Source organism: Vigna unguiculata, chromosome 8 (assembly GCF_037176805.1).
Source record: "Vigna unguiculata cultivar grain cowpea cultivar isolate G323 ecotype 2 chromosome 8, ASM3717680v1, whole genome shotgun sequence".
NCBI lineage: Eukaryota > Viridiplantae > Streptophyta > Magnoliopsida > Fabales > Fabaceae > Vigna > Vigna unguiculata.
Window position 1 is genome coordinate 9,182,348 of NC_140799.1, and position 25,522 is coordinate 9,207,869.

The 25,522-nt window shown below is 33.1% G+C and overlaps 2 protein-coding genes and 1 long non-coding RNA gene across 7 annotated transcripts; 1 reads left to right on the plus strand and 2 right to left on the minus strand.

The window, feature by feature from the left end:
- Positions 1 to 2,362: 2,362 nt before the first annotated feature.
- Positions 2,363 to 3,651, minus strand: LOC146884111 (uncharacterized). The gene is made up of 2 exons (XR_014984107.1): positions 3,403 to 3,651; positions 2,363 to 3,311 (listed from the first exon to the last, which is right to left on the minus strand). It is a non-coding gene; the product is annotated as an uncharacterized LOC146884111 (long non-coding RNA).
- Positions 3,652 to 13,392: 9,741 nt separating this feature from the next.
- On the plus strand, positions 13,393 to 16,317 carry LOC146884112 (uncharacterized). 2 transcript variants are annotated; one of them, XM_085665279.1, is made up of 6 exons: positions 13,393 to 13,695; positions 13,813 to 13,886; positions 14,078 to 14,181; positions 14,797 to 15,381; positions 15,470 to 15,699; positions 15,815 to 16,317. In XM_085665279.1, the coding sequence occupies exons 3-6, from the start codon at positions 14,161 to 14,163 to the stop codon at positions 15,828 to 15,830; spliced, it is 852 nt and encodes a 283-aa protein (XP_085521405.1). In that variant the 5' UTR covers positions 13,393 to 13,695; positions 13,813 to 13,886; positions 14,078 to 14,160; the 3' UTR covers positions 15,831 to 16,317. The 2 variants fall into 2 exon arrangements, with proteins under 2 accessions (XP_085521405.1, XP_085521406.1); XM_085665280.1 differs by having other exon boundaries at positions 13,398 to 13,695; positions 15,470 to 15,696.
- Positions 16,318 to 18,649: 2,332 nt separating this feature from the next.
- Positions 18,650 to 21,937, minus strand: RSZ22 (serine/arginine-rich 22). Of its 4 annotated transcripts, none has more exons than XM_028084993.2 (6): positions 21,771 to 21,937; positions 21,439 to 21,542; positions 21,103 to 21,191; positions 19,727 to 19,934; positions 19,268 to 19,372; positions 18,650 to 18,905 (listed from the first exon to the last, which is right to left on the minus strand). In XM_028084993.2, exons 2-6 carry the CDS (start codon positions 21,525 to 21,527, stop codon positions 18,869 to 18,871), a joined length of 528 nt encoding a protein of 175 aa, XP_027940794.1. In that variant the 5' UTR covers positions 21,528 to 21,542; positions 21,771 to 21,937; the 3' UTR covers positions 18,650 to 18,868. The 4 variants fall into 4 exon arrangements, with proteins under 4 accessions (XP_027940794.1, XP_027940793.1, XP_085521934.1 ...); XM_028084992.2 differs by having other exon boundaries at positions 19,268 to 19,381; XM_085665808.1 differs by having other exon boundaries at positions 21,837 to 21,923.
- Between the last annotated feature and the right edge of the window lie 3,585 nt (positions 21,938 to 25,522).

The window sequence follows — 25,522 nt, forward strand, 5'->3', positions numbered from 1 at the left end:
GGTGAGCAGAGGTATCCACCACAAGTGCAAGCATCTGCTGAATCTGACCAGGTTATATGTATCCGGATGAGTCGAATCGAGTCTTAGTGTATTGATTTGAAGGTCATAACATGCTTGGATGATCTGTGTATATTGGACTGTGAAAGTATATCTGATTGCATGATGAAATCTTTTCGGCTCTAGCTTACCCTTTGCTTGTTTGATTACCTTGTATGTTGTTCTTCTACCTTTGCGGTGATCATCAATTTATTGATGGGAGTACATGTGAGAGGTACTCGTGGTCAACAGGAGAGAGATGATTCCGCTGCATAGTCTATTTGGACTTCACGTTTTATTTGGGCTTTTCTTTAGGGCTAAGGCCCGTGTATTGTATTATCCCTAAGGCTTTATTTTGAATACCGGTTATCTCGTACTCCTTTTGGGTTGTAGGCATTGTAGTGAGCTTTAGTATTTTATTTTAAATACGTTGGATAACTGTAAGGAGTGACCTTATACTCCGCAACTTGGCTCTTTATATTATCTGGTGTAAGATTTCATTTAATTATGTTATTATTTAAATGGGATGTTACATACTTTATGTGTAAATATTATTAAATAAATTTAGTATTAATTTTAGTAGATAAAACATTGAAAAACTTCTGTATTTTTTATAGGATATTTCTAAGATAAATTTATTTGTCCAAAATTAAAGCATATCAATATGTATTAAAATTAATTTAATAATTAATGAAGAAATTATTTAAGAAATAGATTTATCTAATTAAGAATTTTAAAATTATTCAATATATTCAAAAAAATAAGAGTTAAACCGTATAGATTTTAATATTTTAAAAAATTTATTTTTACTGTATTACTTATATATTTTAGGGTTAAATGTGTTTTTGGTCCTCCAAGTTTCAGTGAATTTTGGAATTAGTCCCTCTTCGAAACTTTATATCAATTTAGTCTTTAATCTTTAGAACTGTGTAAGATTTAGTCCTTCTTATCCAATTTTGTTAAGTTTATTTGATATTTTAAACACGTTTTATGATAATATTTGAGTTAACATTGAAGGGAAAATGTGTCAAATGGTGTAAACAATTCAAATATTATCATGAAATGTTCTTGAAACGTCAGATAAATTTAACACAATTTGGTTAAAAGGACTAAATTCACGTATTTTTAAAGATGAAGGACTAAATTGGTTAAAAGTTTTGAAGATGGACAAATTCCAAATTTCACTGAAACTTGAAGGACCAAAAATATATTTAACCCTATATTTTATTAGGCTTAAATAGTCATTTGGTCCTAGTTTTGGTCAACTTTTTTCACTTTGGTCCTAGTTTTGAAATTCTTTTCAATTGATCCTACCTTTCGTTAAATTGTTTCAATTAAATCTTTTTCCTTAACTCCATCTAAATGGTTAACGGAACAGTGGCTAGCGTGGTTATTTTTTGTGACGTGGAGCACTATTCAGTGACGTGTCTGTTATTTTACTGTGCTGGCCATTTAATTCTAATTGCAGTATTTAGGGTTTAAGGTTATTAGAATTGGGTTTAGGGTTCTATTTGTGGAATTGGGGATTTGTTGTGGAATTAGGGATTTGTTCGTCGAATTGGGGATATCCTTCAATTGGCCATTTTAGTTCAATCTTTGCCATCGAATATTGACGTTAATCTTTGAAGAATTGTTCACGGAGGGTTGAAGGTGTTCATCGCGGAGGTAGGTTTTGGTTTAGGGTTTGATTTTTGCTGACTATTGTTTGGGATTAGTGTTAATGATTAGGGTTTATTGTCGGTTTTGTTTATGCATTCGATGGATTATTTTAATTTGGAGTTGTTTTTTTCGCTGGTGCATGGTTTGTTGTTTTCGCTGGTGACCCACCATTTTTAATTGTTTGTGTTGTCGCTATCTGGGGTGGGTTTCATGGTTGGTTGTCGGTTTGTTGGTTATAGATAGAATCTTTGTTCCCCATTTAAAGATTGTTTATAATTTGCAGGCTTTTTTCTATTTTTTTGCTATTTCCAATGTCTGATGAAAGGTTTGCGGTTGTGGTCCACCACCGTGGTCACTTTTCCGAAAATTAGTGGTGTAAGTATATTGGTGGGGAAACTACTGATGAGTTCAAATTTTTGCCCTCATTTAATATTTAAATTTGGGGATTTAATTGAATTTTCTGTGCTTAAAGATTGATTTAATTAGGATTTGTGATTATTGAATTTACTGAGTAAGTTTGGTAAAAGTGGCGTAAAAATTGATTTTAGTTGCATAAAATATTATTGGATATTCTAACATTTGTTAGTGCAGCTGGAATTTATTTTTGGTCATTAATAGTGTGGATTTGAAATATTCAAAGTTACAAAATGAGTCCAAAATCAGGAAATTTTGAAAAAGAATAAATCAGGAGCTAAATGCACCCCCAGATTTTATTTGCACACTCCTTCTAAAGTGGACCACCAAAAACTTGTTCTGCACCCCCAGTTTTCACTAAGTTGCACCCCTCCTACCACTTAAACTTCACTCAACCAGATCATGCCATGTGGCAATCCCCACCTTTTAAAATTAGCCAACCAGAACAAGCCACGTGTCATAATCCTCCACTCACCAAATTGACCAGTCAGATCTTGCCACGTCATCATCTCCTCCATCTCACACATGAAACCCTAACCTTAATTTTCCTCAAACCCTAGCCGCCACCATGACCCACCATTGTCGGCAGCCACCATGACGGCGACGCACCAGTCACAGCAGCCACCTCACACTGCCATTCGTTCACGCAACTGTCGCAACCATGAGCGAGAGCAAACCACCTGCATCCATCTTCTCCGGCAGCCTCCGTCATCACCTTCACGCAACCATGGCAGCAGCTGCAACGCACCTGGACCAGCAACCACCACGCATCTGAATCGCGTCGAAGCACAGAGCTGGACCACCGCGCATCTCCTTCCCCCCTGCACCCGCATTCCGCAGCCACCGTAACTCCACCACGTTCCCGCAACACACATCCGCGCAGTAGCAGCCGCCGCAACACCATCTTCTCGCGAGCACACAGCAGCGTTCTCCATCATCACTGCAGCGCGCCTCCATACCATTCTCCATTCTCGCGCCTGACGTTGATCAACACCACCGCACCTCTTCGTTCACGTTGTAGTAAAGCCACCATCTTCAATCTTCTCCACCATTTTGCCGAAAAACAGCAGTGTCGTCACTCCATTATCTCTGCACCTCGCGCAGTCATGGCAGCCACCACAGATCTGCCACCGTCAACCATGAACTGCAGCGCACCACCAACCTGCAGCAGATCCACCACGCCGGAAACAACACTCATGAACCTGCACCAGATCGAAGAAGACGAATCACTCCCGCGAACCAGAACAACACCAGGTCCATGGCAGCAACACCTTGCATCGTTCATTCACGCACCTCGCATCGTCAGTTCGCGCCACCACTGCAGCGAGCTCCGCCACCACTGCAGCGAGCTCCGCCACCACGAACCTGCACACCATCGTGTCTTCGGGTTCAGCAACGCGAGAGCAGAATGTGAACGAAGCCACCGCACCTGCGAGCCAGAACGCGCAGCGCCACCATGGAAGCTTGTTTCACGCACCGGTGCGAGTTCCACCTTCGCAGCGCGCAACCACCGTCAAGCCTTGCCGGAAAATGGCAGCAGCAGTCGTCACAACAACTTCGCAGCCAAAGTGTGAGAGAAACCTTAGTCTGGAGAGAGAAAGCACTCTGCCACGTGTCAGGCTGCTATTGGACAGTCAAACTGGTCAACTTGTCAACATTGGTCAACTGGTCAAAGCCAACAGTCAACTCTGGTTAAAATTGCAAAACTAGTTAAATAAGAGGGGCAGAATTGGAAATTGGACAGGAATTAAGTTGCTAATTAATTAAATAAAAATAAAAGATTTTAGCAACCAATAGATAAAGCCCAAAGTTCAGTTGAAGTCTATATAAAGAGACTTAAGGGAGTAGAAGGGGAGAACTGACGACTTACAACTGAGACACTTAGAACTCTCTGGTTTTGGCAGACACCGCCATCCATCACATCTCTCATTCTTTCTTTTATTTTCTTTCCTTCATATCATCATGTATTCCATCAAAGCCATGGAGGGCTCAGCTTTTAGGGTTGATTCCACTGTAATTTCTTAACTGGATTCTGAGGTTAGATGAATTTATGTGTTTGTTATTTTGATTATTGTTGTGGTTTTTGTTTATCTATGTCCTTTGCTTCTTAATCGAATAGAAAATAATGATTTTAAATCTACATGCATGCTAATCATATGAGTTAAAAGGTTTTTAAATTAAATTGAGACTTTACTTTGATTTTATTTAGAAACTTTCAATTGATTAAATAAGTTTTTGCCAATAATTGAGACTTTACTTTGATTAGAGGTAATTACTTTAACTAAAATTAGTCAAGACTTTACTTTGATTAATTAAGTTTTCTATTTGGTGACGAAACAAAGGAATAGACATGATTAGGCATAGTAAAATTAATTCAGACTGTACTTTGATTGAATTTATTATGGACAATCTAACAATTCTCACTTTTAATTGAGACTTTACTTTGATTAAAAGTGAGAATGCCAACAAATGAATTGAGTCTTTATATTGATTGATTTGTAAATCAACAACAATAATTAATTTAACAATAATCTCTAGATAACCAATGAAGAATCTTATTTAGAAAAAGCAGTGGAATTGACCTATTTACTATTACTGTGTTTACAATCTTCCGTGTCATTTTCTTTGCATATCAAAACCCCCTATTTTTATAATTGCTAGTTTTAATTGCATTTTTAAGAATCAAATATTTGAGATCAATTTTGTATTCGTTGTGAGACGACTCAGGGTTATCTTAACCCTAACTATTTTGTTCACTACTAATTTGGCAATACTGAAGTTGCTAAAGTTAAGTGGTGGTAATTTGATCGCCTAACGACAGCGATATCAAATTTGATGTTAAATTATTGTTAAATTAATTATTGTTGTTGATTTACAAATCAATCAATGTAAAGACTCAATTCATTTGTTGGCATTCTCACTTTTAATCAAAGTAAAGTCTCAATTAAAAGTGAGAATTGTTAGATTGTCCATAGTAAATTCAATCAAAGTACAGTCTCAATTAATTTTACTATGCCTAATCATGTCTATTCCTTTGTTTCTTCACCAACTACTCATTGGTCATGTGATCCTGACCGATGGAGTTATTTCGAAATATTAGGGTCTCTTAAGGAAATGGGCTATCATAGTATAAAGGGGTTGTTTTATTGTGTTGAGATGTTGTTGCACCCCTTGGATGATGACAAGGGTGCACTTAATATGCTTCATATCGCAAGGCATTATGGTGAAGTGCATATGTTTGTTGTGCATGGAGTTGATGAAGCCCAAGTAGAGGATAATATAGTAGAACCTGAAGAAGATGTTGGGAGACCTTTAGAGAGTGGTGAAAGCAGCCATGTTGTTAATGAATTTGAAGTAGTAGGTATTGAGATTGTAGTAAGGTCTGCTCCACGTGAAGATGTAATGAACCAAGAGACTGAAATTGGATCACAGGAAGGTGAAGTGGTTGATAGTTTAAGAAGGTCTGCTCTTGAAATTGTAGCTGGTGATATGGGTGAAGGTATTGGGCATTTGGAAGAAGAAGTAGGAGTTGAGGATGTGGGTACAGGTATTGGTAATCCAGAAGCTGAGACTGGGTTGGATGATATGGCTGAAGGTGATGATGAAAGGGATTATGATGATGAAAGGGTTGAGGTTGAAAGTTGGATTGATTCTGATGCAGACTCTTTAAGAGATAGTGATGGACAGGACTAAGGTTGTGGTAATGGAGGGACTGAAGGCGTAATTGATGTAGAAATAGATGTTGATTATGGTAAAGAAAAATTTATTGAAGGTTTGGTGTCAATTGAAGTTGGTCCAAGTGAACAAAACCATGATAGTGAAGACAGTTGAAGTTAGTCCTATTCCTGGTGCAGTTGGTCAGGTCAGAAATTGTTTGATGTTAGACATCTCTCACTAATTGGAGACAATTTCACTGTTAACATAGAAAGCTAGGAATGCAGCTGTAGGAAATGGCTTATTAGTGGGATCCCATACTGCCATGCAATTGTTGCCATGAACTTCCTCAACTTAAAGGCAGAAGATTACATTCCACATTGGTTCATACGTACAACATATGAAGAGATATACAACTCCATAGTTCTAGTTGTCAATGGTCACCTTTTCTGGGAAACAACTGCCTTCCATGATGTCCTACCACCACTTAAAAGAAGGCTGCCAAGGAAACCAAAGAAGAGGAGAAGGTTGGAAGCTTGGGAACTGGAGAAAGATAACACCCAAATGAGGTCAGGTGGTCATAGAAAGATATGTTCAGTTTGTCGCGCACTTGGGCACAAAAGGAACAATTGTCCAGCACTTCCTATACATGGCTGTGAAGAATGTCCTACTGAAGCTGTAGCATCAAAACCAACTCAACCCACACCAAGCGAACCACCTGCAGCACCCACTCCACCTGCAACACCCATTCCACCAGCAACACCACCACCAAAACTACAGCACAACAGCCCAGCCAACCATCTAATGGCATTAGAAAGATGAGGCCAAAAATGCAAATATGAAGGCCACCACATCCATGATGAGACTACTTAATGTATTTTGGGGGGAAGGGAATATTTTGTTTTGTAGTTATACTTTTTGGAGGAAATGAATGTGCTAATTGGGAAATCATGATGTATTGTCAATTTCAATTTCTAAATTTTGAACACTGTGATATTTTGATGGAAGGCTTAAAAGCCTTGATTTGGAATGCATCAACTTTGCAATTTTCAGAACTTAGTCTGCCTTCTTCATTTTCAAATTGTTTGTTCTTCATTTCATTAAAATTATGCAAAACATAACTAACAACTTTAAACAGCTGAGAAGATGTAATTATACAAAAAGGAATATCATTCATTCATATAAGCGATGTAATTATTCAAGCTATCCAATGGCAATTACAACCCATCAAAACCATTACATTCATTACAACCAGAAAACCTATCACAACTAATGACAATTGTATCTGTTTCTTCCAAACACTCAATGAATTTTCCATATAAGCGATCTTATGCCTTTGCCTAACAATAATGGCATCTCGCTCATCAGCACCCTATTCGTAACACCATTTGAAAAAGTTACAGCCCAACACATCTTCACTACGTCTCTGCAAAACAGGAAAACAAGATGAAACATATTCAAATAACATAAATTTCAAAATTGAAAGTGAAACACTGACAAACAAACCTTAAAGTTCGCACAGCCCCAAAATTGTTTACCAAAGTTCTTTGTAGTTCTAGTTGTGCGCACCACTGCAATGTCTCCGCAATCGCAAATTGGGGGTGAGCCTGAAACCCTAAAACCACCATGGCATGAATTGCAAGTTCGGTGAACCCAACTATTGCAAGAACAGGAAGATGCCCCACGAGACATTCCTTTTCAGCTGACGATGGATGGAAGACAACCACAATTCAAAATCACACAAACCCTAACTTCCATTATAACATATGGTCTATGCATACAGTGGAAACGGACACGTCATTGAACAACACTCCACGTTACAGAAAATAACCACATTAGTCACTGTTCAGTTAACCATTTAGACGGAGTTAAGGAAAAGGATTTCATTGAAAAAATTTAACGAAAGGTAGGACCAAATTGAAAACAATTTCAAAAATAGGACCAAAGTGAAAAAAGTTGACCAAAACTAAGACCAAATGACTGTTTAAGCCATTTTATTACTTTCCTTTTTTCAATTTTTAAAAATGTAAAATGCATTTCAAGTAATAAAAATTTATTTTAAAGATTACATATAAACATTCAAATAAATTTAAATTATTTCATTATATATCTAAAAGTATATATATATATATATATATATATATATATATATATATATGTGTGTGTGTGTGTGTGATTTAATAATATATAGTTGTAATTAGAATTCAAACTATAAATTAAAAAATGAAATTTATATAAAATTAAAAAAAAAAACTAAATTAAATATTCAAACTTTATAACTCTGTTGTTTTTGAAAATCCAGACCATGAGAAAAATTTGTATAGATTGAAGCAAGAACTTAGATCATGGTATAAAATAAAAGACTTATTTTTATTGTTCAAAATTGGTTTCAAAAGAGATCATCTACATTCAACTTTATTTGTGCAACAATATAAACCACTAGAACAACCCAAATATAGAGGTATAACCGGATCTCTTTTATATTTGACCATTACTCGTTCTAACATCTAGCATTGGGTTTTTGTTAGATTTCAATATGTAATTAAGGAATCTCATTTAACTGCAGTGAAAAATAATCTTTAAATATCTCAAAGGTACTAAATACATTGACTTATGGGTTCTAAAATTAATTTGATATGCTATAGTGATTTTGACTATGGTGTATGCAAATTGGATAGTAAAATCACTATGTCGCATGTTAGGATGTTCACGGGTATCATGGAATTCTAAAAGACAAGCATTTGTGGTTCTATCAACAACTAAGGCAGAATATATTTCCACTAAAAGTTGTTGTGCTCAATCCATATGGATAAAGCACCACTTGGGAAATTTTGACTTTTTTTCTTGATCATATTTCACTTAAGTGTGACTATACCAATGTCATGAATCTTACACATAATCTAATCTTGCATTCTAAAACTAAGCACATTAAGATTAGACACCACTTTATTAGTGATCATATAACTAATGGTGATTGCATATACATGTAGATAAACATATGGACAACATCAAGGAATGACAATTGATTAGGCACATAACATGCCAAAATGGTCTAAACCTTCTAGATGTAGTCTTTTTAACTTAGAGCTTATTTTGGACACAATCTTGCCCAATCTTCATGCCCAAAAATCTTTTCAGGAGCTCCTATATCTTTTATCTCAAATTCATTGCTCAACATCAACTTCAACTTTCAAATCTTCAACTTGTTCTTAAAAGTTATAGAAATGACATCCACGTGAAGGAGTAGATAAAGTTAGGAAACCTCCTCCACCTTCTTATGATAAACATATACTTCATAAGGATTTCTACCATACCTCTACCTTAATTTTTTATTTTATTTTTTAATTTTATTTTAATTAAAACCCCAATCACTAAGAAAGAGAATGTATATAAAAATGATGAATTTAATTTCACTAACATTTGATTGGATAGCGTTGAGGCTGACAATCCATATATAACAAGGTAAATTTAATTGTATTAAATTTTAATTAGGTTACAAAAAAAAAAGTGAATTTCAATTTCATTAATTTTTTTATTAGGTGATGTTGACGGTGGTGATACACATAATAAGAGTGGAAATTTATATAAAAAAAAAAGGCAACTTAAACAATTTTACGATTTTGTTTTATAATTCTAACAATTTTACTATGTTACAATCATGATCTGAATCGAAAATATGATATAAAATCTTATGATTTTATGATTTAAATCTTAATTTTAATTACAATAATCCTAACAAAGGAACCAAAGACTATATTGGATTGCATGACTATAAAAAGAAAAGGTTGAGTCATAACTATGGTTTGCGTCAAATAGAAGAACCAAATTATTGAGGTTATTACAAGTAGTTTTATTATAATTTTTGCATAAATATTCCATCATTTAAATCATTTTGTGCTCAAATATCTTCTCTATCTCTTTCATTGTAACTTGTGTTCATGTAACTTCTAATATTAATTGATATAGTTTTTATTAGAAAAATAAGAATGGTAGGAATTGCACTGGTAATTTGAAGAAAATCCAATAACTAACTCTAATTCCTAAGAAAAGAAAGAAAGAAACTCAAATTGTTATTGAATGTAGAGCATAGAACAAATATTGAAGGAAAGTTTTTATGTTACAATTAATAATCATTTTATTATTTTTTAAATGACCCATTTATAAAATAATAAGACTAAAATAACAGTCATGATTATCTAACAGAAATTGTCTTCATTAGAAAACTATATAAAAATATACATAGAAATTGATGGTTATGCAATATTATGTTCCATTCACTTTATTTAAAAAGAAGACTCATTTTTCATAATAATATTCTCACTCTTTTATTGCAACAATAAGTAAGATAAATAAAAATAATAAAACTTTTAATTCAAAATAAAACAAAAAAAAATACTTAAAATTAAAAAAAATTAAAAATACTTACAACAATAAATATTAATATACATTTGTATTATCCAAAACTAGCCTTCAATGGCGATTTATTAATGTTGGTTGTAATCCGCTCGTCATAACAAGCGATGACAGTGTTATAAATAAGAGAAGACTTTTTATGCTAGTTATCACTAAAATCGAAACAAAAAGTAGGCACGATGACAAATTTGTAATAAGGTAGAAGAATTTTTATGTCAATTGTACCTAGAACCGACATAGAATATAGACGTGGTGGTAAATTTGTAATAAAGTAAAAGATTTTCTATGTCGATTGTACCTAGAACCAACATAGAAAGTGGGTGTGTATATTATTTTAAATTTAAAAAACATATAATATGTTGGTTCTTCAGTATAATCGGCATAGAATATACAGTTTTCTTCTTCCCCTTCTCCCCATTGTTGCACTTCACCATTTTGCAACCTCGACGCACCCTCTTTGTACCCTTTCTGGTCGCATCTCCTCGCTACTATGCCATTCACTAGTGGTTCTCTTTCTCGTCTCCTCGATCTCTCACTCTATTGTGGTGGTCGTTACTACTTTCGCTCTAGTGGCGCTCTCGTGGCCTCTCTCACTATTGTAGATGTTGTGGTCGCTCTTGTAACTCTCTCGTTCATGCAAACGTTGTGTTTAGGATTTTCTAGTATCTACATTTTGTTGCATGTTCTTCATCCATTTGGGTATTTTCTATCTTGGGGGCATTCCAAATACCACTCCAAATATTTTCCAAGTAACAATGACTTCCATGTGTGTGTATACATTATTTATATTGATTTTAGATTTACTACTATTTCATTAATTTCAAACATGCATTGGTAACAGTTATGTGTGGAGATCTATGTTATTGTGTTTATTGTGTTAATTATTGTTAATCTATATTAATCTTTGTAATTGTGTTTATTGGGTTTGTTCACCTCTACATTAATGTTCGTTGTTGTGTTTATTGGGCTTGTTTTACATATGTAATGGTTGTGAAGAATTAGAGTGGTGGTGATTATTGTTATTTTGAGTATAAATTGCTAAAGAGATTTTTGGGGAAGGAAACTTGAAATTGCTCTTATTATTCATTTAGTTCAACCTTAAATATGATATATGTCATATGAAAATGGATAATAAATTCTTAACCCCCATAAGCACAAGGAAGATATTATGTTCTAAACACCATTGTGTGAAGTATCAAATGAGATATTAATCTCTTTAATTCTAGTGACTTTTAACTGGTTAGCAACATAGATTAGATATGTTAACAATGAACATAGAGGAATTCCTTTGACCTTAAAAGAAGGTACGTGAACCTGCCACTACTACTACCCTCACACAGAGAAGAAAGCTAAGAAAATCTCACTTTCAACTCTCATGTCTCTAGATTTTTTTTTTCTTCCTTGCATGACATCGATATTTTTATTGTTTAAAAAATAAAATAAAAATCAATTTGATTGATACTCGTTAATAAAAAGGAATAGGATTTTGTTTCTATACGTAAGGTTCTTTCTCAGTAAGTTATCAATAAAGTATGAAAGTAAAAAGAAAGATAAAAAGAAAATCAGAGGAAGAGATTGAAGAACAGATAGATTGAGGAATGTATTATCACAATATATCTCATAAATCAATATTAGTATTTTATGATGATTTATGTATCTTAAATTTATGATTCTCTTATTCCTATTACGATGTTTTTTCCAACCTAAGTTTTCTCCAAATTAATATGAATCCTAATCAAGATTTTAAGAATTCTTTTATGAAATTGGCATGAACCTAATTATAGTTTTCCTCATATTAGTATAATTATAGATTATGAAATTTAGGAATTTTGTATTTTCAGTTGAAATTTGTAAAATTTTATGAATGTATTAAGTTGCATTACAAATTTTGTTACTCATAATAAATTAGTTGAATAGTCTTAAATTGGAATAGAAAAGAAAAATATTAGAAATTGAAAAGTACATCTGATCGATGTGAAAAAATCATTTAAGTAGAGAAAATGAAAAATTTATTTATTTAATTAAAAATAATAATTTATATATAAAAAAAATTAATTTGTCACCCCTACAATTTTTATCCAAGTTCTGCCGATGACCTCGTTAGTTAAAGATTTAAAAATGTTATGGGAGAAAGGGTTTGATATGTTTGATAGGTACACAAATAATTCCTTTAAATTGACATGTTATTTTATACAATCAATAACTTTCCAACGTATAGTAACTTAAGTGGAAAAATATACATTTGTCTCTATTAAAAAACTACACGAAAAATATATTATGTTCCCTTCACTTTGTTTAAAAAGAAAACTCACTTTCCATAATAATATCCCCACTCTTTTATTGCAACAATAAGATAAATAAAAACAATAAAACTTTTAATTCAAAGTAAAACGAAGGTCTACTTATATAAAACTATTCAACGTTCAAATTTGTAAGAGAAACTTAAATGATATTGATAAGTAAAGAACAAATGTAAAAACAAGCAAAATATATTAAAAGGAATGGTTGAAAGTGGTGTTTGATAAATATAGTCATTCACACTTTTAAGTTGACAAACGCAATGGTTAAAAACAATTGAACAATGTGCAATTCAGAGAGATTAAAGAAAAGAAAAATTTACATTTAGGGTCTGTTCTCATGAACCGAAAGACTGTAGAAGCGTGATATAGAGCGATGAATAGAGGGAGAAAGAGACGTTCTTTTTTTAGGAAAGGCAAGGATGGAAGAGCGAATGTTAGCGGGATCGATGGATAAATGAATCTCTCTTTTTTGAAGAGATTTGAGGGATAAATGTGGTTAATTACCACAATGTCCTTATTAAAAAATCACAAAATCACGTACTTGCACTCGTAGCCATGGGCTGGGCTCGAGGTCTGAACAGATTCCTGATGCATGGTGCACACAGTAGGATTCCTGATGCTCTACAGGGAAGATTCCTGACTGTTTGAAATTCAAATTGCTTTGATTGTGTGCAACGTTTGTTGAGGCTCTTCAATGCATCATTGAATGCTATTAAGATAGTTGGTTGCTTATATTAGACTATGTTGGAAGAACGAAACTTCTCCTGGCCGAGACTCTCTTGTGTTTGAGCTCGTGAGAGGTGAGTTTTGTGATGTGCCACCAGCTCTCGACTTCAGCTTCGTTTCATGTTACATTCATTCTACTTTCATTGTATGTGCTTTCATTTATGATTTTACATTTTCCATACTTTCCATACAATCCATGCATGATATTTGAAGAATATTGGAGGAAATACTTGTATCCCATTTCATTTTTCACTATCCGGTTACAAATGGTTATATCCGGTTACAAATGGTTATATCCGGATACATGTTATTTGTATCTGATTACACACCACAGTCACATGTATTCATATTTGATTTTGTTACTATTAAGTTGTGGTTGTGAAGGAGTTCAGAGCACTGTTTTGGGAGATCCACAGTTGTTCCCGTCGTCGTCACTGGTGGCCCTATTTGTTACTCTTGTCTGTGTCAAATCCGTGGAGGTGAAGGTGCAGTGGTGAGATCTTTTGTTGTTATAAGGTCGTGTAGTGGTTGGTTTATGGTGTGCATTGCTTAATAATTGAATTTCATGTAAACCATCTAAACCCATGTTCATTTGTGGCTTGTTTTGTAGGTTTGTTCGTGGAAGGAGTTCGTGGCCGTGTTGCTTTGGTGCAACTGTTATAGTGGTCTAGGTGTTTGAAACTGGTATGGTGCAGGAATTTTTATATTTAATCTTATCAAAATTAATAGAACCAAATCCTTCTTCAATAATTAGTTTGATTCCAGTGTGAAAAAAGTTACAAAATTATGAATGAAAAGGAACTAAAATAATAGTTGTGAGCTTATTTCCACATAATTTTGTGCATGTGATTGGTGTTGTTTATTTTTTATTTTAGTTCATGTCCCTTGCTGTCTGGTGGTGTTTGCCTAAGGAGGTGATTCTTCAGTTTGCTTTGTCGGTTGTATCGAACATCCTGTGATGGTGATGTTATCATACCAGGTAAGTTATATTTTACTTGTTATTGATTTTTTATGCTAAAATGTTGTATATGATTTTTGTAAGTTGTATGTCAGTAAAAAGTTTTGTATGATATTAATGTATATATATATAACATAGTACGGTATAATTTTTTGTATAACAAAAGTAGATGAATCTAAAGAAATCAGACAAAAACTTTGGTGGTTCAAATTAACCCATATATTTTTAGTTAATTTAATCCTTTTTATGAAGCTTTTGAGTCATGAATAGAATAACCCATTCTGAAAACTTTATGAAAAAGCAAAACTTTTGAAGACCAAAAGTGGTTATTAATTTAAAGGCTATGCTCAATATAATTATTTATTAATACAAATTTGAAATCCCAGTGAAAATTTAGAAGCTATAATTCGTCTCTATCATTTAAAATTACCCCAAATAACTATATATATATATATATATATATATATATATATATATATATATATATATATGATTTTTTAATCACTTATATTTTCATAAAAAATGAATGTTGTTTCATATTTTGTAAAATATTTTATTTTTTTATTAATTTTTGTTTATAATTTATTTTATCTGTTTGTATGGTATTTGCTTATATTTTGTATACCGATAATTTAGATGGAAGAGGAATTACATGTGTCATTTTTTGATGTCGAAGATGTAGTAGATGATGTTGTCGGTGTTGACTTCAATATAGTCGCACACTTACACAGACAATTACAATTGCGCACAGCAATAGATGAACTAACAATGTTATGCATTGTTGCGCATGCGCTGAATATATTGAACATATATTCTACCCCAAGAAATAGTGTTAGGGATATTGTCCCAGACAGAGACCAACGCCGACAGAAGTTTATGTCTTACCTAGTACATACAAATCGATGTCGTGACATTATTCGTATGGGACCAGAAGCATTTATTAACTTATGTCAGCGATTAAGGGCAACTAGGTTAGTAAAAGATGCTATAAGGTGCACATTGGAGAAACAAGTTGCTAAGTTTCCACACATCATTGGCCATAACATCAAGAATCGTAGTGTGGGTTTTTTCTTCTATCGTTCTGGTTCGACCATTAGTAGACATTTTCATAATGTCTTGGATGCAATCTTGAGTTTAGAGTCTGAGTTTTTTATTCAACCTGCCGGGACTGATGTCCAAAGTCACGTCCTGAACAATAGTGGATTCTACCCATACTTCAAGGTAACACTGGCCATAATAATTTGTTGTTGTTACCGGTACTTACAGATTTTAAAGAGTCTTTATTAACAATCTTTACTTTATTAAATAGGATTGTCTAGGGGCCATAGATGGAACTCATGTTAGAGTTAGGGTTCCTTCATCTGAGGCTCCCAAGTATCGAGGTAGGAAGGACTGGCCAACACAAAATGTCTTCGCTGCATGTGATTTTGATATGAAATTCACTTATGTACTGGTTGGATGGGAGGGCACAGCATCTGATTCAATGTCAATGAAATCCTTCACAAGCTTGACAACATTCAACACTCTTCCCACTAAGTTGTATTCTTCGCTCAACCTTTCTATTCATATAATTGAATGAATTGAAATTGATTTCATGTTGTATTATGTGTTTATCATTTTTATTTTACTTAACTCTTATGTGTGTTTAAATCAGATGGATTCCAGAATAATGGAGTTACTTGAGGAAGCAAATGATCATGATCGACGAATGAATGCAGCTATTAACCGCCAACTTGCAGCTATTGAACGTCACAACACACTACTTCATGAGCAATACAACCTAATTCCTAGAAACCCTTTAGCTCAATATACAAGAGCCCAAATTTCTGAATTACTAAGAAGCATGAACATTTCAAATGACAACTTATTAAGACAGTGCCACGACTTTCTTTGTTCACATCCACTTCATACAAGACGTCTTATGGGGATGCCGGCACAAAATCGTTGGAATAGGTTGCAAACTTATATGAGTAGAGAGACTTGACTTTGATTGTATCACTCATCATATTGTATGTTGTCTTGTGTGTACTTTTTTAGATATTATGTAATGTTTTGAGTTGACTTTTTATTAATGGTGTGGTTGAAAATATTTTTTTTAAAAATTAAATATTAAATTTTCTAAATGAAATATATTTTAATATTATTTTTTTTCAATTCATAAATATTTATAATACTTTTATTTATGATAATAATATATGAAAAACTAATTACAACTTATCTAAATATCATTTAATTATATTTTTTTAACACCAAGGACAAATAGGTCATTATACATTTTCATCTATTAAATTAAATTTTTTTTAGTCACATAACTTTCACAAAAATCACTCTTAAATCCACTCCACTATTACTCTCAAATCCATAAAATAAAAACAACATAAATATCACATTTTAATCAACTCAAATCAATATCTCCATCTCTCTCGATTCATCACCCCTTGAGAACACACCCTTAAAGTTTTTACGGTGGTTTGTTTACTGCATCCAATTCATAATCAACACAATTAAATTCCACTAATAAACTATATCCATAAAAAATGGGTTGAATATTTCAAATAAAATTATAAAACTGAATATTCTTTGAAATACAATCATTCTCATTAACACCAAATTTATATAATACAAGACGTTGTCTAAACGATTTAATTTAAATTTTAATAAAAAACTGCAGTTAGGTTGTTAATAAACAGAATAGTGTTCTTTTTCACATAGAGCTTGCAGATTTCTTAACACGAGCATATTCAATAACATCAATATTATCTTCATCATCAAGGTTTCTTTTTCAATAGATCTTTATATATACACAAGTTCAGAAGATATGATCATCGAGAATTATTTCCAAATCGTTTGAAGAATAGTTCTTCTCATGTGTAAATACGTAAAGATACATTAAATATTCTTTATTTAACATTAACTACATATCCTTCAAACAACCGGACTCGTGAATTGAGAGATATTATTTCATTTAACTGGGAATGTTATTATATAAACTATGATACTAATATAATAAAAGATATAATTGATATGCAAATATTTTAGAAATTCAGAGGAAAGAGGATGATGATGAATAAAATATTAGTAAAAATTACACACAAAATTATTAGTAAAATGAAATCTTTTTTTAAAAATAAATTACACAAAAGACACTTAAAAACATTCTTTTTTCAAAAGCAAATTTTAAACAATTGTTTTATTGTTAATATTTCTCTTAATAACACATAAAGAATACTCATACCATTCCATCAACTAACAAATAATTAAATTAAATCATCCATTGCAAGTATCCATTAAAAGTGCTTAATATTTATATGCATGGCAAATTCTACCGCAAGAAAAAAAAACGGTTTTGCCATCTCAGTATGCTTTCTTCTGTTCTCTTTATTTCTTTTATCCCACACTAGGCTTTTTTATATAACCTCTATTTCCTTCATTCCAGCAGATATGGCATTGATCAAACTCGTAATGACCACAAAAAAGCTTAATTATTAAACAGGTGCCTAAACAGATACCATATGAGACAAAACGAACAAGTACCTCTCAACCACTTGGTTTACTCAACCGCAAATTACTAACTCCAAGAACAGGGCACACAGGTGTAAAGGGACCGATTACAATCCGAGTTGAACTATCTCAGAATAGGTCCAAGCCCGAATATGATAATAATAATTGGCACCTAAGTGCTCATTATACATCTACTCACATAACTGGGACATGTTGATTAATAATAGAATCATTAAAGTCAGGTAAATAAACATTTGTTGAATTGGTATTTCCTTCAACAGTAATAGACAATGGAGGGTTAAAATTTTCTTTCAAAACTCAAATGGTTGCCCTCGTGAATAAACAGCTGCAAGGACCTTTTAACAGAAATAGGCTGTAAGTTAAAAATCTGAGATGTAGAATAAATTAAGATATGCATTTTTTTTTCTTAGTATATAAGCCAGAGATTAAAACCCAGACATTGGGTAGTATTTCTTTTATTTTCATGTAGTATGTATTATTAAAATTGCCACAGCATGATGAGACAATAATGTCCAATCTCATAAAAAGCATAGGAATTAGAATTTAAGTAACAGATCAACTTTCACTTATTTATTTTGAAGCTAGAAGTATTTCTTTACGACCTTAGACTTCCTATATCTAAATTAACATGTCATTAAAAAGCTCAGAAGACCAATACCTGTATAACAGATAAAAGTATCTGCAAGAAGCATTCGATGCAGGCCATCATCCCCTTAGAAATTAATAAAACAAAAAAAAACTAACGTCGATAAATTTGGGGCAAGCACATCACAAGCAGAGAAAGCTTATGAAAGTGAAGAGCACGAAGCCATCTCCAGTCCTCAGCATTTCGAAGATCACAGAGAAGGGCTGCTAGAGATTACCACTCAGCAAATGACGAGAAGCATTGAAAGACGAAGCCGTACCAGAAGAATCTTAACAGAGAATAAAAACATATACTGTGGTGTAGAAAGATTTGGAACTCTCCTTAACTAGGAACAACTTTAAAAAGATCATTACCTGCAATATCACTACAAATATTCTGCAAATACAAATTCAACACAATCTGAGACACAAAGTAACTAATCCAATCCAAGAGTACTCAGGGGCTTGCCCAACAAAATAGACTAGCACTTAAGTCTAAACAAACACTAGCTTAACAAAATCTCACTATTCTCTTAACAATCACAGACACCAACTTTCAAAATCAACTTCTGCTTCTGCGACGTTCCCTAAGGCCATTTCTGCATAGATGCATCACATGTCAGTAAAGACAAAACAACGAATAATGATTGCAGAAGTTTAAATATACCAGAGTATAATCCATGAACACGAGAATTAGTTAATCAGAAACAAGGGAAGGTGGGGATGAAATCCAAAGCGTGATGATTACCCTTTGCCACATAGAAGTTAACATCGCTATTCTTTCCTTCAGACTCAAACTCAAGAAAAATATCGTTTCAAAAAACAAACTAACCAAAGCATTTTACATCTCAAAATATAGAAAATGTGCGTATTAAATATTAGGTCTACCCCAATTTGATAAAATAACTTTGATGGAAGAACACATTTGACCAAAAACTACATAAACACAGAAGAAACCTACCCATTAGCATATGGAACCTCCTCACGTCCACGATAAGGAGGTGACCTGCTGTAGCTACGTCCACGAGGTGATAAGCTGCGGCGTCTAGGAGATCGCCCACGAGGACTGTAACTCCTAGCCAACCAAAGAATGGTGAGGAAAAATATAAAGATAAAAAAGTAAAATATTAACACAACATACAAACATATCCAGCCCACTGTAAGAGGAATGATAAATGTAAAACTAGTGTATAAAATTGTAAAAATATCATCTCCAAATGTTAAAGAAAATACATATAACTTCAAATAAAAAAAAGTTAAATTTCAAACCACAATCATAGATATATCACTGAAATGAAAGTAGATGGATCAACAAAACAACTTTTAGGAACAAATAAAATACAAAATAGTCTCCATGAAAATATAAGTGCCAATACCACTGCAACCAGGATTAAAAGAAGACATAGGAACGGAATCTAACCTTCGCCCATAGCTAGGGCTCCTGCGAAATCGGGGTGGGCTGCGGCTACGGCGTCTTCCTGATCCACCACGTAAGCGACATTCACGGGCAAAATGACCAGGTTCACCACACTCGTAACATTTCAAATCAGAACCACCAGAACGGCCACCGCGGCCACCACCTCCACCCCTAGAATTGTGAGAAAGCTCAACCCTCCAACCATTCTTGCCTGCTCCATTGAAGAGAAACAGAGGCCCAATAAATAAAAAGGGATAAAAATGATTGCAATCCAAGTAGCTAAATTTAGCAGATAGAATGGAAATAGCATCAGTATTTGATACTTTAATGTTTAAATCCTTTGGGGAGAATCAGCTTCACCAAAAACTATATCACATTGTCAATAGCTTAAACAAGGATAGGTATTAAACAAGAATATATAAAATGCAGCTTCGCCACCAAAGCCCTACAAATAAATTAACCCTTTCGCTGACCATAGTAATGATTAAAAGACAGAGCAGTAATATGAAAACAGAAGCCCAGATTACCTTTAAATAATAAATTTACAGTTTGATATGAATATCACTTGTGGCAAAAAAAAAATACAGATGATATGCACTTCAAAAGAAATGCAACAATAACAATAACCAACATTTATTACACTAGGAGTGGTTTGTTAACAATATCAAAAGCCATCACTGTTCAAATTTTCAACAAATCCAAGTAGAAAACAGCTACTTGATGATTTCAATATCAAGTGGAAGGAAAAAAAGTAATGCATGAACATTAAAACATGGTATTATCCATGGGAATACAGGATTATCATAAAGGCAGAACGAGGGAATATTTGTTCATTCAGTAAAGACAATGATTGTGTTACCATAATATTTTCAGAAGTTCATTGGTCGATAACAACTTATTGAAGCACACAAATTGCCCACAGGGAACATATACAGCACAGAGGCAGCACGCACATGGTCCCCATAGGTTAAGTGTAGAAGAACACATCTCATAAAACAAACCCATTATGCAACAGAAGTGTAGCTCGCGATAGCAGTGCATATCCCCCGTGTTCACATTCTTAATTCTCTTTACATGCAGTAGTAGAAGTAGTCAAACTGTACAAATCAGCAGACTTTGACGAAGAAACAACGAAGAAAAAACCATTACTGCAGGCCAAGGCAGAAGTAGAAGAAAGAGAGAGCAGCATCTGCTTGCCCCATAGGCCAAAAAGAAGAGTTAACTAGCTAGTTGAGGAAAACCCTTCAACATATCGACCGGAAAAAAAACGGGGGAAAAACAATAACACATTAGCAGATAAGAAAAGTGTGGTAAATAAACGTATATATCCACATTTCAATTTTAATTCTATTATATCAAACAATCACAACCCTACATACCATCTAATTCACGTATAGCATCCTGAGCATCTCTCCTATCATCAAAGTCAATAAAAGCATAACCAGGTGGCCTTCGTGCAACCCAAACACTGCACACAAAAACATAACATAATGTTCATTAGTCACAAAAAAAAATAGTTTTTTGAATAAACGTATATAAAAAGGTAAAATTTGATCTTGTGTTTTTGTCCCTGCATTTTCAAATCCATAAAAATAGTCCTAAAACGTTCAAACTCGCAGAAATTAAAGTAAAGAGACTACATATGAAAACGAAAACTGAGATATCGAAGCATCCACCACAAAATTGAGAAACGAATTAGAACGTCTTGGGGCTACCTCCGAATAACTCCGAAAACACGGAATTCGTCTTCAAGATCCCTCTCTGTCACTCGTGAATCCAAGTTACCAACATACACACGAGACATCTTTAAAGAAAGAACCTGAGAACAGACGCAAACGAAACAAAAGTATATATCAAAGGTGAACACCTCGCGAAAGAGCAAAAATCGAAAATCGATAATCAATAATCAGCGACAGTCGTTTAGGGTTGTAAGAAATTTTTGAAAATCGAAGAGAATTTTAAAATAAGGAGGCTCCAGGGTTTGGAGAAGAGAAAGAAAGGATCAAAATTGAACAGGAAAATGGCGAATTGGAAGAGAGATCTGAACCTGAAGCGATGCAGAAAAGAAGAAAACGAAAACCCTAGCGGCCTCTTTGAGAAGGAGAGCGTTTACCTTTTATATTTTTCTTTTCTTTGCAAATGTGGGAAACCGATAGCTTTCACTCTCGAATTTAATGCTCTTACAAACAACGCTTCTCTCGTTACACCCTTCTAAACACCAGCTTTTATTTTTAATTGTATTTTTGCAATAAATAAAGAGCAATTTATTTTAAAAAATAATCAAATAAGTTTTTATTATCATTAAATTAAGTTAAGAATAAAATTTCTACCTCCAAAATTTTGTCTAATATGATTTTCATACCGACAAATATATGTAAATTTGGTCCATATATAATATTTGGTATGTTAATTTTGATTGAATCACTTGGGAATATATATATATATATATATATATATATATATATATATATATATATTACTAAATTTATATATTCATTTTACGAATTAATTTTATCAATATATTCAGTGCTAATTGTAAGATCCTAGAAAATGGCATTTTAAAAGTGATAGTGGTTTAAAAATAGTGAGACTCAATTATTTTAATATTAAAAGGTTTTAGTATAAATAGAATTGTTATAAATGAGTTTCATTATTTTAAAACACACAATCTCTCTAGAAATCATTTTTCTAAAGTTCTCTCTATAAAGGTTCTGTCTCTCTGGTCGTCTGATTGAAGAATCGAGACCATAAGATGATCCTCTCTCGACGAGCTCTTCAAATTGGACCAATCAGTTTCTCCGTTGGTGTAAGTTGAGTTTTTGCTCTCTTTTTTAGTCTTTTTCTGTTTTCTGTTGCATGCGAGCCCTCTTCCGCTTGCATGCGACGTTTTAATCATCAGTATGAGTCTCTGCTGATCAGTTAGACATGTCAAAGTGAGCCAACCCGTGTGAGCCGGGTTGGCTCACCACGAGCCGGGTTGAAAATGAGTGAACCCGTGGGAGCTTTAACAGTAGTCAATTTAAGTGTAGAGTTTATTAGTTTAGTTTAAGTGTATAAGTGATATATTTTTATAGTCATCTCTTTTGTAAGACTGTATTAATATATTGTGTACACTGGAGAGCAGATGTATTAATATATTGTGTACAATGTATGTCTCGTGTTGTATGTTTTCCTTTTGCGATGATCACCTATTCGGTGGGAGCAGATGTGATAGCAGCGTCAAAGGCGCTTCTGGAGGATGAAGAGTCATCGTTTTAGGAGGAGGTTTCCCGTGGGAGCTTTAACAGTGGTCAATTTAAGTGTAGAGTTTATTAGTTTAGTTTAAGTGTATAAGTGATATATTTTTATAGTCATATCTTTTGTAAGACTGTATTAATATATTGTGTACACTGGATTATCTGTTTTGAAACTATGATGAAACTTCCTATTTTTATTAGTTTTAAGATGCTAAAATTGGAATGTTACACTAATTGTATAAGATAAAATAAAATTTAAAACTCTACTATATCTTGAACGATATTAATTATAACAACTTTATTTTACAATTATTCATTTCTTTTATCCTAAAAAAACTTAAAAATTTATTTTTTTATTAAAATTCCTTTTATCAAATTATATATATATATATATATATATATATATATATATATATATATATATATATTTATAATAAACTTAGTCAAACTAGCGATTAAAAATAGTGAAAACATCAATAAATAATCGTGAATATTACATTTAATATAATGAGAGCCTTTTTATTAAAAAAAAAACATTAACAATTATTTTTTTTATTATAATTAGTGTAACTTGTGTGTGTATGTATCTTTGAAATATGTATAATATTATATTAGTAGAAAATGATATTATAATGTTGTTAAGTTAATACACAAAATAAATTTATAATTATTACAAATAATGTGAAATAAATTGAGAAAACATGATGAATAGGGAAATGAAAGAATGAGAAAAGATATATAGATTTATAAAAAATATGTAAAAGTAACAGTTAAATTTAAAAAATTTAACAAATAATTATATTATAAAAGGTAAAATTGGAATTTTGAAATGGTGGACACAAAAGAGAGAATCCTCTTTATATATAGTTATAAATATGTAATTATAGATAATCACCATTAAAGATTTTTAAAATTTAAATTTTTTAATGGAGTCGAACATACTACATTCAAGGAAAATACAATATCAAGTGGACCTTAAGACTTGACACAACAAAGAAAATATTGGAGATAAATAGTCACAAAATTTGAGGACGAATTCTTTTCAAAAAGGGGAACGATAAGATCTTGAAAACATAATCTTAAAGTAAAGAAGAGCTTGGAGAATGTTCCTCAAAAAGACAAATCAAAGAATACAAAAGTATTAAAAGACATAAAAGCAAGATAATGCTCAACTTTTAACCAGGAATTGTTACATTCATGATAATACTCGATTTTTAAATAGGAGTGATTGTGTTTCAAACAATGTTTAGGTTTGTATCATGGAGTGATTGTATTTCTTTTAGCCATGAGTGATTGTGTTTCAAACAATACTTAGGTATTTAGTCAAAAGTGGTTGTATGTCCAAATAATGTTTGGGTTGTCTTAGCCAAGAGAAATTGAAGTCTAAATAATACTTATTTGTATCTTCACAACATTAGTGTGCTTAGTCAACCCTAGCCTTTTTGCTCAACTAGACATAATGTGCTTCTATAGACAAACCAATATAAAAACTCTTAGAGTAAATATTTCTTATCTTTAATTTCATTTATATTGCATGTTATAAAACCTAAACTAAATGAGGAAGGGGATTTTATCAGTCTAAGTTTTCAAAAAATGGTTTGACAAATTGTTTATTAGTTTAATTGTTTTTAACTGTACTACTATCAAACACATATTGTAAAAAAATGTCAAAGTTTATACACAATTCAACCTTCCTTTCTTATGTATTTCTCTTATTTTCATAGTTGATGTCAAATATCAAGCCCTTGTTCAAAACTTATCGAAGCTTGAAATAGATCTAAAGTTGTTGGACAACATGTCAAAGGTATGATAAACTAAGACAACAAGTATTATAAACTAAGACAACAAGTATTATATAAGTACATGATTTGAAGAAGCTCACATAGGATGAGATTTTGGGAATCTTGAGAGTGCATGAGGTTCTCCAAGATCATGACCAAAAGGAAGCATCCACCTCGTTTGACAAAGTTCTTCAAGCTAAGGTGAAGCAAGTACAATTCAAACAAAGAATGTTAGCATTAAAGGCCCTAGAGAAAAAAAGGATGTTACATCTGAAGTTGAGTTTGACAACTCAACCAAGAAGGAAATATCTTTCATGTTTCGTCTTGGTCGTCGGCCCGTTCGTTTCGTTGGGCTTGTTTGGATCATCGGGCCCGTCCGGGTCGTTAGGCCTGTTTGTGACGTAGGACCTGTCCGGGTTGTCGGACCGATCCCGATCTTCGGGCCTGTACGGGTTGTCAGGCCCGTCCGGGTCGTCGAACCCGTCCTGGTCGTGTGCCATTCGGGTCGTCGTGCCCGTTCGTATTGTCGGGCCCGTCCTGGTCGTCGAGCTCGTCCTGGTCGTCGGGACTGTTCGAGTTGTTGGGCCTTTCTGGATCATCGGGCTCGTTCGAGTCGTCATTCTTGTCGAGGTAGTCGGGTAGGTCCGGGTCGTTCGACCTTTTCGAGTCATCGTGTTTGTCCGGTTCGTTGGGCCTATCCCACAGATAATAATATATTTTAAAAAATAATATATTTTTTATGTGAAAGATGAAAGCCCATGGTTACCCCTGGCTCACTGGAT

Coding starts and splice junctions, on each gene's coding strand:
- LOC146884112 (XM_085665279.1), top strand. CDS start 14,161: ATGGTGATGTTATCATACCAG. Junction 14,182..14,796: donor TGGTGATGTTATCATACCAG/GTAAGTTATATT, acceptor CCGATAATTTAG/ATGGAAGAGGAATTACATGT. Junction 15,382..15,469: donor GATTCTACCCATACTTCAAG/GTAACACTGGCC, acceptor TTTATTAAATAG/GATTGTCTAGGGGCCATAGA.
- RSZ22 (XM_028084992.2), bottom strand. CDS start 21,527: ATGTCTCGTGTGTATGTTGGTAACTTGGATTCACGAGTGACAGAGAGG. Junction 19,935..21,102: donor TGCTATACGTGAATTAGATG/GTATGTAGGGTT, acceptor TCAATGGAGCAG/GCAAGAATGGTTGGAGGGTT. Junction 18,906..19,267: donor GAGGTTCCATATGCTAATGG/GTAGGTTTCTTC, acceptor GCATCTATGCAG/AAATGGCCTTAGGGAACGTC.